General features: G+C 33.0%; 1 protein-coding gene across 3 annotated transcripts in view; it reads right to left on the bottom strand.

The window, feature by feature from the left end:
* LOC119645157 (probable serine/threonine-protein kinase DDB_G0282963) overlaps positions 1 to 14,770 on the bottom strand; it is a 72,013-nt gene that overhangs the window by 52,730 nt on the left and 4,513 nt on the right. For 2 of the 3 annotated variants that reach the window (XM_038045123.1, XM_038045122.1), the window contains exons 3-4: positions 10,972 to 11,901; positions 6,037 to 6,414 (exon numbers count right to left, since the gene is read on the bottom strand). In XM_038045123.1, the coding sequence (XP_037901051.1) occupies positions 6,037 to 6,414; positions 10,972 to 11,901 (1,308 nt within the window). The remainder of the gene's footprint in view (positions 1 to 6,036; positions 6,415 to 10,971; positions 11,902 to 14,770) is intronic. The other variant, XM_038045124.1, reaches the window with a different exon arrangement.

Genomic DNA, 14,770 nt, shown 5'->3' with positions numbered 1-14,770 from the left:
TGCTTCCTGTTGATATTGAAGTGATCTTCAGTAAGCCAAAACGTTGACAGATGTTGTCTTATGCCCGTTTCTGCCCACAAATATGTCCGCATGGCGCCAATAAAATTGTTATTTACGATCTAAAGCAAATATTCATCCAAACGCGTAATGTAAAAAGGACCTTAGCAATCGATCGATTGGAAACTCCACTGTTAACAGAATATCTCATAATATTTACGTATTCGTTTAAGATGATGATTGACCAAAGTATTTCTGTATGACGAAAAGCCTTAACGCGTTACTTCTTGTTTTATCTAAGTTGGTTTATCCATCTGTCTGGCGTGTTTTTATAGGTTGCGACTTATTTTGAAAACTCGATATATAGCTAACTGTAGGATGGTGTAACGTATTAAACTTCACTTATTAAGTTACGTATTCGTAGATCTATAGCAGCAGCTTATGTGGTTAAGGTGAGGTATGGTTAAAGCGATTACAAATCGACCAATTTAAGATATATAAAATTTTATCTATTTATGCATATATTCCTATGGATATTAACGTTTCTGTTCGCGTTTCGTAAGTTTGCAAATGAACTGACTGAGTTAATAAATGCTAGACATAAAAAACTAAAAATTGAATAATAAATGAGTCATAATACTACATACATATATATATATATATATATATTGTGTCTATACTCGTAAATATATGCAACTGATTTTTTTCTGTCTTTATATATATTATTTATTAAATTTTTCGTATTAAAAATGCTTTCGGCAACATTTTTATAGCACTTGTCATATGAATGTGTTGGAAAAGATTAGTTATTATAACGCCGCAAATGCCTATGTATTATATGCTTTACACATTTCATTTATACACTATCTAAGTAAAAAAGGTATGTGCTAATCGTAATCCAATAACTCATAACACATGTTTATGTCGCATCAAAAAATTGCGAATTCAGTCATAAAGATCGCTTTAGTTACTTATGAAAGTCTACGTGTGATAAGCGTCGATTCAATAGATGAAATCAACTGTGACATCTTAAGCTGAACTAGAGTATGCCATATGCATACGAAGAACGTATAGCGCATAGAGTCAGTCATGCTCGCCGACGTATCATATAATTTAGATTAGAGATGTATAAAAGTTGAAAAACTTGAATATTAAATTTGGAAAATTTGCTACTATTTGAACCTCCTTCGCAGATCCTTCCTCTATCCTTACTCTATTCTTAATTCGTAATTTTACGAGAATGAAATTTTATAAGCGTTCCGGTGCAATTTTTTAGTGTCCACCATTAGCTTGTATGCGTGATAAATGAAAACAATATATAGAATGAAGGTATATTTACGTCGTATATCGATCGCTATCGTACGTACGCCAGATCAGATTTTTATCAAACTTAAAAGCGCGCACTTCATAGATGTAAACTAAAATCCTAACTATACCTATATTTTTTGCCGGCAATTATACGGAAAATTTCGAAATCATAATCGCTATTGCATGACATGGACTTTATAGAGTTTGCAACTTACGTTCTTAGGCCAAACCGTTGATAAAGTCTAATATACCTCTCGCCTATCTCACCGATGAATATTAAAAAATTATAAATTTTTGATGTGTTTTTAACGTTAGGATTTTTTTTTTTTTCTTTTTCAAAGCAGAAATAATCATAACAATGTGTTAAGCAATATTTTGAAAAAATTTAAAAGAGGTTTTGCAAGTTTTTAATTCGGATAGCTAAACGTTAGGAATTGATTAGTTTTCAATAGATAAATAAGCATTTTTTGTAATGATATTTAAAAAAAACCACAAAAAATTGGCCTTAAAGCAAGTCTTGGGTACTCACCACCCAAGGCGAGTCTATGAAAATCATTATTAATTTTTTTTTGTTACCGTAACTATGAACGTATCTATCAATGAAGTGGTATACGGCTCTGGTTAACAATTGTGGTTAAATTGTTTAAACTTTTTCAGTCAAGAAGAGAAGACTGTGCTTAGAGATGGACTTCAGACAGTTTTACGCTATGCAACTTCGCTGAAAGTATATTTTATGAAATTTTTATTTTCTGCAAGGCACTTATGACCAAAGAGAGTATATATTCTTCTCGTAAAAGCGCCAAAATTTATCTGTAGCTTAAAAACGCAATGCGATATGAAAAAATGGAAATGCATTGCACTGGAAAAGTATCTTTAAAGACATAGAAACATAGAGAGATAGCAAAGAGTTCGCTTAATGGTAGCGATTATGGGAATGGTTGGAAAATTACTCATACCAATTGCTTGTTAGTAATGATTTACACGCAAACAACATAGCGGAAGATAACCGGTGTGTCCATCATTGAGTAGACCAACACCCGAACACACATCAATTAAAACATCTCATCACTTTTGAAGTGCCAGAATGTGAAAGCAGTTATGAGCTCTTTGCCTTCTCTTGCCAATGTCGAGGCCAAACTAATATTTAATTATTTAACATCTTTTCCGTAGAGTTTGTCCTAACAGTCGGGAGGACGACACTCCATAAAGTAAAGTAGAGCAATTTCCATTTATGCCGAAAAGGAACCCGAGAGGAACAAAACTATTTCCAGCTTACGCTTTATTGTGTTCCCAATGTTTCTATCAACTTTGAAGTCGACATCTTAATTTTTGTGGCAATTTTGCCGGAACGTCAACGCAGACGGACAGATATAGCTACCTCGATTCAGAATTTGATTCAAATTAAGAAATATGCTCTGTAGAGGTTTTGAAGTTCCCCATTGTTAATGATTTAGTATATCACTTTTGATTATAAATAAAAATAAATCTGTGTCATGTTCTACCAAAATGCCTTTATTTTCGAAGATATAGAGAAATGTTTATTAACAGTTATTATGATAGGTACCGCGCCAAAGATGCAAGGGCAATATTAAAAAAAAAAGAGAAACGTTCTGATTTACTAGAAACTAGGCAATGGTTTTCGAATAAAAAGAGCTCCTTAAATTAGTCAATCAATTTGATGTTATAACATTAACATTAAAAATAAATTGACAAATGCCGCACTTGTTATAGAAAGACAACAATATATTTTCTTGTTGTAGTTGTTGTGATCTTGTATCAAATTTATATTAAATATTGCCCTATTCTCGCATTGTTATCATGCAACTAACTGCCATATGAAATTTGTTCTTGTGTTTGTCTGTCATCCTCTCTGTCATTTTGTGTCAAATTATGTTTTCCGAAGCAAAAGTGATAGAAAAACCCTCTTCAGGTTAATTTATGAAAACCACAAAATGAAATGTAAAGAAAACGATGAAGGATTGAAGCAAGGAGTAACTGGAATTATTAATACGCAAATTTTTTTTTCAGTATAGTAAAACTTATCCTTATTCGAATGTTCGCAATCTTTTGCCTTGCATTTTAAGAGAAATTACTTAAGTACAAGCACTATAGTGGGACACGGCCCACCATTAGATTCTCTACAGTTGTCGAAAAGAGGGTCTGATTCGAAATATTTTCAATAGCTTTCGTCCTCGCGGCGTGAAAATTGAACACAAGAAAACACGACAGAGAGATCGTTTCACAAAATAATTCCGAATCCGATCGGTATAATGAAAGGTAGGTCTATCTCAAGTTCATCTGGCTGTTGCATAAATTCGAACGAACTCGTTGTACCACCAATTGATGTAGGGTGTAATGAAAGTATAATAACACAAAGCAAAAGGAAGGAAGAAAATATGATAACTAAAATTTATACGAGTAACTTTATAGAAAAGCCATTTAATATTTGGTAGACTTGAAGCAGATAGATATCAAGTTTTTTAAAGAATGATATTTTGCTTTAAATTTGAGATATTCTTGACTTCTAAAGGTATTTTATTATATTTTATTAATTATCATTTTGTTGGGTAATTTTAAATAGAAGCAGAGAAAATCTTTTATATTAGAACATCTTATCATTAGGAAACGGTATGAAGTTACGATTATTGCTACATGCAAGTCAAAGTCATGGTCATGGTTATAACGTTCCACAATGATCAAGTATGGGCGGGTGAGGGAAAATCGCTTATATCAAATGGACTGAAGGATTTTCATTTAAGATGAAAATACTTTGTAAAAATGAAAAGAGACTCTCTCGCAAGAGCATTTGTCTTTGCTTAGCATTGACTGGACTGTAAAACACATATTTCGATTTACAGATAGATAAGAGTCTACAATATTTTTAACAGATCTAGGCATAGTTACCAGATTTAGATAAGATTTCATAAATTTAAACTTTGAATTTCTAATATACTAAAAGAGAAGTGCAATTATTTCGCTAAAATAATTATTTTAATTGATAGTTTCATTCGTTTCTAAAGCATTCTTCTGCCCGAAGATATTTGTGTCAAAACTTTTTTTTTGCGATTTTTCGCAAATGTTTATCATCGTAATATTTAGCTAAAAATGCCTTTCGCGAGAGAGTCAGTCATTTTCACACACACACACACACACACACACAGCGATATGATGGAAATGCATTAAAATAAATTTTCCATAGAAAGCCATAATTAAAATCTCAATTGACTGATAAGTAATGAAATGAAATCCAAAATATCCAAAAAAAAACTGAAACGAAAAAACTATTAACACATAAATGTTTAAGGCGTCTACGATTGTTTGCGCACTTCAATCAACAACACACGGTGCGTTCGTACCGACAATAAATACCGCAGCAAGATACGAGATTACGGAAAATGCCGTCGTTGTCGTTGTTGTTGACAAGACGATAATTCTCCTTGGCAATGACTTATGCATATGTATGTGGACGTAAACACATACTGATTCGTATATTCGTACAAATGTATGCGTATGTGCGTACATATATGCATTCATGCATGCGTGCGTGCGTGCGTACGTGCTTATTTAATTTATGGAATCGCCATAAGCGAAACGCATGAATGCAAAGTGCATTATGGTATTGTTGTATATCCCCCGATCATGAAGTAACAAGTGTCAAAGTCAAATATTATGCGATAGCCACACAGGCCTCGCAAGCAAAGCCCATAAACGTAAGTAATTCGACAAAGAAGAAAAGGCTAACAGCATGTTTATATGTAAATTAAATGTTAATAAATAGCAACATAGGCAACAACAACAACAACAACAACAACAACAATAAAAACAACACCAATAACCCCAGGCCCACACAATTGAAAAAAAATTTTCAAATAATATCATTACTGATCATGTAACATGCAAATTTACATGAACCGTTTTTCTTCAAAAAAAAAAAAATAAAAAAAATATTGTTTATCGAACTCAACAAAGCTAAATTTTGTAAAGAAAATTCCCGAAAGGAAAAAAAAGAGAATAACATAAACGTGCGTAAAAAGTCGGCTTTAAGTAAAAGATAAAATTGGAATTCACAGAAATGTTGTTTTACAACTGACTGCTGCTATAGCAGGGAGGACGAAGATTTCGCGGCAAGGAGTACGCACATACAAAAAAAGCTGTGAAAAGCGTCTTTTTGTGGAGACAAAAGCGCTGGTGGCATAAATAATTTATGAAACCGGACTTTATGCGAACATTTGCCTAAAACATGAAAAGTGTGGAAAAGGTTAAAACGAGTACAAAAATGACAATAAACAATAAACAAAGCAGCACACAAAAACATAAAAATAAAAAAAAAATAAAAAAGTAAAAATAAAAAAGAAGAAGAAACTGTAAATTATTTCACAACATTTTCCCATCGTATAATTTTCATTATTAACTCCTTGTCACGTAACCCAACCGGCAAATATATTAAATTTCATATGTTTTAACGTTGAATAGTAATCGATCATGTGTTTACACATATTTTATGCATTCTGTTCGTTTCGCTTAAATTTCGATCATTTATAATTTATTTTGAAAGCTCAATTTCTCCGTCACCTAACATAACTTGAACCGAGACACACAACACACAAAAAAGACATAAGACATAAGGCATAAGACATAAGCGTACATATTGGCCAACCGATCAACCGCCTACTTTAATATCATATGTATATAGATCATTGAATTTGAACTTATGTGATTGCAACAATTTACCTTGGTGGTGGGTGACAAGGTGGACGTACTTGTACCGGTGGAGGCATGAGAAATATTTGATTTGGCCGGTGAACGTGGTGGTAAACGTTTGCCAACATTTACATGCAATTGTTGGCCGTATAATGATGTCGGTTGTTGTGGCTGTTGTTGGCTGTCATTGCCGTTATTATTGTTGTTGTTGTTGTTGTTGTTGTTGTTGTTGGTGCTGCTGCTATTACTTTTGTTATTATTATTATTGTTATTGCCGCTGCTGTTGTTATTGTTGTTGTTAGTATTATTGCTTATGTGGTGAAGGTGGTGATGGTGTTGGTTATTGGCTGTTGCTTGTCTGACACTGATATTATCCATATCTGCACGTGTATGGCAACGTATGGTTTCCTGAAAAAAGTTTTCAATATGTTAAAAAAAAAAAAAAAAATCCGAAAACTTTGTTGTAATAAGCGTAAGTCGAATACTTTATACCTATAATCTATTTTAAAAAAAAGTTTATTTATTAAAGTCCTTCAATGTTTTTACACCGTAGGTTTTCTAACTTTTATTTTTTGATTGAACTTTAAAGCCTTTAAAGTCAGCCGTACACAGGAGTTTCTCTGCATTTGGACATTTAAAAAATTTTGAGATTATTCTCTACCTCGAATTCGACAATAATTTTATTTCTATTCTATTACACAAACACCTCTCTGTCCCTTCACTATACGCTTTAAATTTTCCCTTCCACTAATACCTTTTTTTAAAATGTTACATATCTTCTTAAATCTTTATGAACTATTTTCCAAAAATATCGACGGATTCGATCCAACATCCTTCATATCCACCAACCAAAAGTGAAGGAAAATAATTCATTGCGGTGGCTTTATTCGGAGATGCGCTCTATACATGTAGCCATCTATACCGTGACCAGGAAGAACTATATATAGCTAGCAAAAGAAGAAACTAATACTTAGAATACATATATATTGTGAGGACCTTTCGGCCGATTCTCTAGGGGCTGGGGCAGCTCAGCGGCCCAGGAGAACATAAAAAAATTTATTTTTTACAGGGACCTTTATTGTTCAATTTGATATTTCACTTTTATTATTACTATTATGACTCGCTCTTAACGACGCTGAAACAAGACTGTCACGGCGACGATCAAACTAAGAATCACCTAAATTATTCTAATTTATTCTACTCTAGCCTAGTAGTAACCTATTCTCATTCTATATCCTAACCCTATTTTTATTCTATTCCTATCATATTCTTACTCTATTCGTAACCCTATTCTTATTCTATTCTTACTCTCTCTCCTACGCTAGCTTACTCTCTATCCTATTCTATTACCCTCTTTCCCCCGCCAGAGACAGAGAACCCGTGAGGCCAAAACGAGGGACAATTTTGGGTCCTCACAATATATATATGCATATAAAACCTCGTCGATGATTGCATATGTTTAAAATTCTGAATCGAATTAGCTATATCCATGTCAATTTTGTAAAAAAATAGGAATAAAGTCTGAATATTCACCGATACACGTAGGTTCCTCATACAATTTTGTCGAGGAGATGAAGATCTGTGTTTAAGTCGGTCCCTCAACACAAAATCTATATAGTTGGAAAACCTAAAAACAACTTTTAATGCTTTTTTTTTTGTTAGCAATCTATGACGTAAGGGATATATGGATGGCAAAAAGGTTTTGTGGAAAATTTATAGCGAACATAAGGGAAGGGAAATGTCAAGAAGGATAATAACTTTTATTCGAAGCATTTTTCTTGCAGATATCAACGAAGAGCTTAATTTGTAATCTTCGTTTTATAAATGGAAGCAAATCTTAGTTGGATATGGGTAAGTAGCTTGGATCAGAAAAGAAAGATTACTTTTGTCCGGTCCAAAGATTTGCAACTATGAAAATGTGTGTCCTTTACCAATACTCTCTCAAAGTGTTCGGTCAGATGTAATACAAACGGTGTTTTGCATTTGGCCTAAGCTGATTATAATTTTTCTTTTTTTTTATTCCATTTCGTTCGTTTACTTTCAAAATGCCACGTATTGGACATTTCTTGCTCTTTATTTTTATTTATTTATTTATTTATTTATTTTTTTTTCTCTAATTTGAAGACAAATTGTCATGAAAACCGTAACAAATAGCTACTCAACTAAAAAAAAAAAAAAAAAAAAAAAAAAAAGTGTACAAATGCTTTTGGTGAAAAGTAGTTGACTAACTGGCAAATATACGGACAACGGCTTGATCATGATTTCCGCTCATTATTAATATTTTATGTGCATAAGCATGAGCATAAGCTTGAGGTAACACAAGCACTTTTTTTTCCACTTTTCTGCTTAAAGACAATTCATAATTTTTGTGTTTTTCTTCAATCATTTATCTTAGGATTGCAGTAAATAAAAAAAAATAAAATAAAATAAAATAGAAAAACATAAATAAACAACAGCGACAACAGCAAAGTGTCAGACCACAATGTAACGGAAATCATTTGTTAATTTGTGAAAAATATTTTATGTATATTATGTAAATATATTTTTACAATATGGAAAAGAAATCTTTAGTCATTAATAAAAATAAATGAAAATTAAATCATTTCACCATGAAATTATTATTGTATGCACTATGAGACCTATTAGCCTGTGCCTGAGTACATAACCTTAAAAAAAAAAAAAAAAAATTATTGCTGTTTTCAACCATGCATGAAACAAGCTTGCATGAAACAAGCTCGCATAATTCATGCATAAGTTTTACTTAAACGCATGCACTCAGGCAGCCAAGCAGAGGCAAGCGTACACATTAAAGCATTTACATTAAGCGCATTTATTCGGATTTCTGTACATCTGGCATTAATCGGATAAACATAATATCAAAATACACGAAGACAGTCGATTAATTATAATTTAGAATAGAAGCTTTACGGCAAAGCAAATACCAACAAACCACGGCTTATTGTCTCTTATTAATCTATTGGAAATTGTGTAAGATCGGTGGAGAACAACAAGTTCAACGTAAGGCGAACACAATCGCTTCTTGCGCTACAGTTTGCAAATGTTAAGCGAATATCGACCGAGAGGTTTAGTATTCAATGCACGGCATATATTAGTTGGTCACTTAAACCAGCGTTATATTCAGACTAGCCCTTTTCCTCCATATCATTTGCCTTACCTATCTATGTTTATCTACCATTGAAATTCTTGATTGAAGATATGTCTCATACAAATTAAGCTTTGGATCATTTACTTCCTTATACATTTGGTCAGCCATTCCGGGAATTTTTACTATACATTGCCGGCATGGTGATAATTCACAGGATCGAATTTCAATATGTTCGATTTAAAAGCTAAAAAGTTTGTATCAAATTTTTTTTTGCTCTCGCTTTTAGGCTTACTACTGAAATCAGACGAGTTGCGTTCTAAGGCAAAGATAAATTTTTCGAAGTGTTACATTCGAGTCGTGTCAGCTATCTACGGATTACCTGATTTGCAAGGATACTTACCTAACCTTCACCGACATTCTACCAAATCAGTATTTTTTTTTGTTTTTAATATGACCACTTACTCTCCTATGCGTGTAACACGGTGATTGTCAGAAAGAAGAGAGAAAAGAGAAAGAAATGTGGAGTGTTATTCTTGATAGACTGAGCAGTCACTATAGCTACGACCATAGCTACGACATTGACTTGGTATTTGACACTGGCTCTTACCTATTCGGCTACTCAGGCGGATCGAAGCGAAATTAGGGTTAGGTTCGAATTTGTCCTCAAATAAGGTGAATAGAAGATTTTCGTTGAAAACTATTTCATAGGGAAGTTCGCTAACTTTTCACCTTTCAACCTAAAGAGTGTTACAACTAACAAAAAAAAATTGAGGGATACTCGGCGTCGCTTTTATCTTTATAAACCGAGATGTAAAGAAAACTTGTCTAGGCGGTGCCTATTCATCTCATACACAGATACATAAAGATCAAAACGGAAATGGCGGATAGTCTAGTGGAACGATTATGTGTACATAAATATGTTTCATGGGCTTTAAGTATCGTGAAGTTTTGCTGGTTTTTTCTTAAAACTCTTTACCTATTACAGGCTGGTTGTGGCGGGCAGGTCCGTAAGTAAGAAGAAAGATGAATTTCAGGTTGCAATGCAAATTTTTGCAAGTGTAAGAGTTCACATCACAATCGGTTGGTACAATCTAATAGGCCGTCTGGGCTATTCTAATTCTTACGTAGCTTAACATTATAGCTAAATTACGGGACCCGTGCTTTTACCCATTATTGGAGAAGCGCCTGATAAGCTGAAAATATTCCTACTCCTGATCGTTATGAAAATTGCAGAAAGGTCTTTATTTATTTTCTCTCTCTCTCTCTCTCTCTTTCTCTCTCTCTTTCTCTCTCTCTTCTCTTTATTTACTATCTTAATTAGTGATAGTATCACATGTATATATGTAAATAAAGATAGTTTTTACTCTTAAGAATATTTTGAAAAGTATCATCTGAAGAGTTATCTTAAAATCGGATAATATTTATCTTATGGTGTGATATGGGGATAAATTTTTTGAAGCCGCAAATAAATGCAAAGCTTATGATGGCAGTTTCTCTTTATTCAAAAAAACAGAACCTGTTACTATTGCAAAATAATTTCAATTATTTATGTCTGTTGAAATGTTTTCTCAAGAAATTCATTCTTTTCTCAATCATTTTTTTTTTTCTTTTTTTAAATAATAATCAATGATACAAGCAAAGGAAAGAATAGAAGAAAAAAAAAAAAAAGGAAAAATAGAAAGAAAGAAAACCACTGGCATCATTAGCTAAATTCCTATGCTATCTTCTTCTATTTCTGCTGAGCAAGACTCATAGTTTTACTTTTTCCTTAACTTTGAAAGCAGAATGGTGGTGCGGATAGGCCGCAAGACATTTAAGTTATTTTATCATCGTCCAAAAGAATTTCATATGATTCTTACCTTTTCCAAATTGCCATTGGTAACGTCAACGGAGGCTGCCGGTAACACAGAAGCTGTGGTTGATGTAGTCAATGGGAGTGATGATGTTGCAGCAGTTATTTGTTGTGAAGCAGGCAACGGATGTTGATGCACCAATTGCGTTGACGTTTCATAGCGTTGACTGTTGTTGTGTGAATTTGCGGCCAATGATGCTTTTGTTGTCATCGATGAATTGGTATAATTATGGTTGTGTTCATTGCGCTTGTGATTGGTAATGACAAACTGAGCTACAGTTTTATAAGAAGCCGTTTTTTTGTTGCTATTACTATTGTGGCAGTTTTCTATATTATTCTCAATTGAATTGCTATTAAAATGCGATCCGTCCATTTTTTCGTTGCGTTGAGCGATACACGTATTTAAGATTTGTGTAGCGTTAGTCCTCGATGACGTACTGGTAGTGGTGGCCTCCGTAAGCATATCGTTCGATGAAGCACCTGAACTATTATTGCTGCTGCTGCTACTGCTGGCCCCGCTCGAACTTGAACTGCTTTCAATGATGCTGGTAGTGCTGCATGCGGAATATGTTGTATTATGCGTATTAAGAGCCAAATGAATTTTGGCCAAATTTGCAGAAGATGACAAAATATCTTTGTTTTCTTTATCAGAATCGTCACCTAAAATGGTCGAAACTGTTGAAGAGGAAACGACTACTGCCGTTTGCGCAATTGCCGCCGCGGTGGCAGTAGATGATGACACAGTCGATGACTGAATACCGTCAGTAATTTCACTGGAATAATGATTAATAACCGAACCTCGACTGTGGATGGAATTCAAACAATCAATGGCTGTTGTGGCCGTATGCTTTTGCTGCTGTTGTTGTGCGGCTGGTGTTGAGGCCGACGTGTACAGCCAACCTTCATCATCAGATGAAGCATCAGCGGATTTAAGTAGCTGTTATTATTATTATTATTATTATTGTTGTAGATGTAGTTGTAATTTATAATTTTTATTTATTTATTTATTTTTTTTTTTTGTTTTTCCATAACCGCAACATATTCGCATCAGAGATATTTCGAAGAATGAGAGAGCGAAGAAAAAAAAAAATAAAAACAGTGAAAACGTGAAACTATTCAATCAAGAAAGCATAAATATGTTTAAAAAACTAAAGAGGAAGAAGAAGAAGAATAAGAAAGAGGAGGAAGAGGAGGAACAGGATTAAATAGTAGGAATGTAATGAATTACATATAAATAAAAAAAAAAAAAAAAACAAAAAAAAAAAAAAAAAAAAAAACCAAAGCTAAAACTAAATAACAATAATGAAAAACAACAGCCAACAAAGCGTTAAAATTTAATTAGCGTTACTTTCAATACAAATATATTTTATATGAATAAGCAACACAATAGTGTTAAATGATCATTGATTAAATAATGCATAGTAGCGGTGAGTCTTTTGAAAATACCATAAATTGAAAGCAATAATATGAAAAGCAATAAACTCTTGAAAACACCAATACTCCTCCATCGACGCCAAGTCTTTAAGAAAAAGAAATCGTTTATTAAATAAAAAATTAAAAAAAAAAAAGAAGAAAAATTAATAATAAAAAAAAAAAAAATTATTTTAATGTTTAAACTTTTCACAACATCGTGAAAGTATGTAAGAAAGAATAAATTATTTGATTTACTGATGATTTATGCATGTTTTCTTTTTATTTACGTACCGTTATTGCGAACATCAAGTTGCTATAAAAACTTTTATGTTAAACGGATAGTATTAGGAAAGTCGTAAACTTTGTAAAGTAATTCGATTAAAAAATGAAAGAAAAAAAAAAGAGTGAGAAAGCAAGAGACCAAACTGGAGGGAGGGTTAAAAAACGCCATAAAAATATTTTAAAAACTTCCTTTACAAATTAAACCCTTAAATCCTGTTGCCTGCTATTCTTTCCTACACGCAGGGTATCCGCTGTGTTATGGTTTCATATTTACTAGCCGTGAAGAATTTTCGTGACAAACTCATTAAGGGGAAATATTCGTTTATTTAAAAAAAAAAAAAAAAAAAAATTCAAAGCCCTCTATTCACATTACAAGTCCTTACAAGTCATAATTATTATTATTATACTTTTTTTTGGTCAATGAAATAAACACAAAACTACTAAAACAAAAACAAGTAAGAGGAAATAGTGTGGTGGACAAGGCCGACCATTATATACCCAATACTGCCTCGCTTAGTGCAGTTATTCACTTGTTTGGGTAATAAAAAATGAAAGTTACACATGAGTTTTTAGGCAAAGCCCTCGCAATAGGGAATGCACAATACATCACATGACGTGATCCCATTTTGGCAAACTTAATTTACTTTTCAAAAATTTTATCATTCTTCGGTTTCCGTCATAAAAAACTAGAAATTGAACTCTCTCGTCACATAAAGGCTTGCTTTTCGTAATAACCCCTATACATGTTAGGGTCTAAAAAATAGAACTACACATGTGGTGTGTGCTAACAGGGGAGTAGTTATTATTTGTCGTTTGTTCAAACGGAATTACCTTAATGAACTCTCACACATTTTTAAGTCAAAATATTCCGGTTCTTTTTTCTCGAGAAATTGTTGAAAATAATCCACGAAATGAGCTCCAGAATAAACGTTTGCATCTGTGTTCATTTGAAGGTGAACTGAGGTAACACCTTTTCCTGTCAGTCCATTTATGTTGCCACGCATATGTTAATAGCATGTTACGGCCTTCCTATGCCCTACACGGCTTGTGGTATGGAGCATATTTTTTCTCTTTTTGTTTTTCTATGCACTTACTAATTAACTGATTGCACTACTCTGGGGTCATACTATTGTTTTCGCATTACCTCCCGCGTCCTCGCCTGAGATTAGGGGTTCGGCTGCCGCTTTCCTGTGACGCATCTTCATCCTTTATCTTTCGGTATTCATTAACATGACCGCCAGCATGCTGCCTGCCGTAATTTCTACTTCCAGAGATCTGAAAAGCCTATTTTTCTTGGAGGAGCATCGCAGATTAAGAGAAAAATATCAAATTTGAAATAATTTTAAGCAACGATTTCACTTGAAAAATCGAATTTTTAATCAGAGCTTGATCACGCGCAAAATCTTCTACACGAATATGTAAACGAAAATATCATAAATGATAGGACGACAAAAAAATGTTTTGAAAGCATAATTTACGGTAATAACAATAAGTGTTGAAAGTGTATTCCTAGCGAAACCTTGTGGCCTTGTGGTCTGTTTCAAACTAAAAACACATCGAATTCGTTTTAAATTCGGAAATTTAGCCACCGCTGGAGTCTCTCTACGATAGGTGAAATCAATCGATTAAAATTGACCCGATATACGGAAAAGATAACAATAATCTCGGCTGAGTTGCTAGGGGGAGGCTTCGACATACACTAATTATTTGACTCGCTTTTAAGCTTAAACTAAAAAAATGAAGAAAGAAAAGCGTTGTTGAAGTCTCTTTAAATCGCTTAGCTAAAGAAGAAATTAGCATTTCCAACTCTGAGAAGAGACAGATCTCGAAAAAAGTTAGTTGGTTCAAGAAGTCTTAATTTAAATAGAAATGTTTGTAATAGTCACCGAGTTATGCGCTCTTTAAATCATTTTTAATTTATTTCCTATAGAAGCGTTGCGTTATGTTATTGCAATAAAATTAATTTAAATTTAAAGAAATTAAATGAAGAAAAGAAAAGATATTATTAGTGCACAATTAATAAATAACGAACACGGCAGTTGAAGCATGCAATTTTTTTTTTTTTTTTTTTTTTTTTTTGTAATAAAAAAAAAAAATTAAAAAAAAAAAAA

The sequence above is a fragment of the Glossina fuscipes genome, unplaced genomic scaffold (assembly GCF_014805625.2).
Source record: "Glossina fuscipes isolate IAEA_lab_2018 unplaced genomic scaffold, Yale_Gfus_2 1, whole genome shotgun sequence".
NCBI lineage: Eukaryota > Metazoa > Arthropoda > Insecta > Diptera > Glossinidae > Glossina > Glossina fuscipes.
The sequence above is the reverse complement of the archived record's forward strand: the minus strand, read 5'-3'. Positions and strand labels throughout refer to the sequence as shown.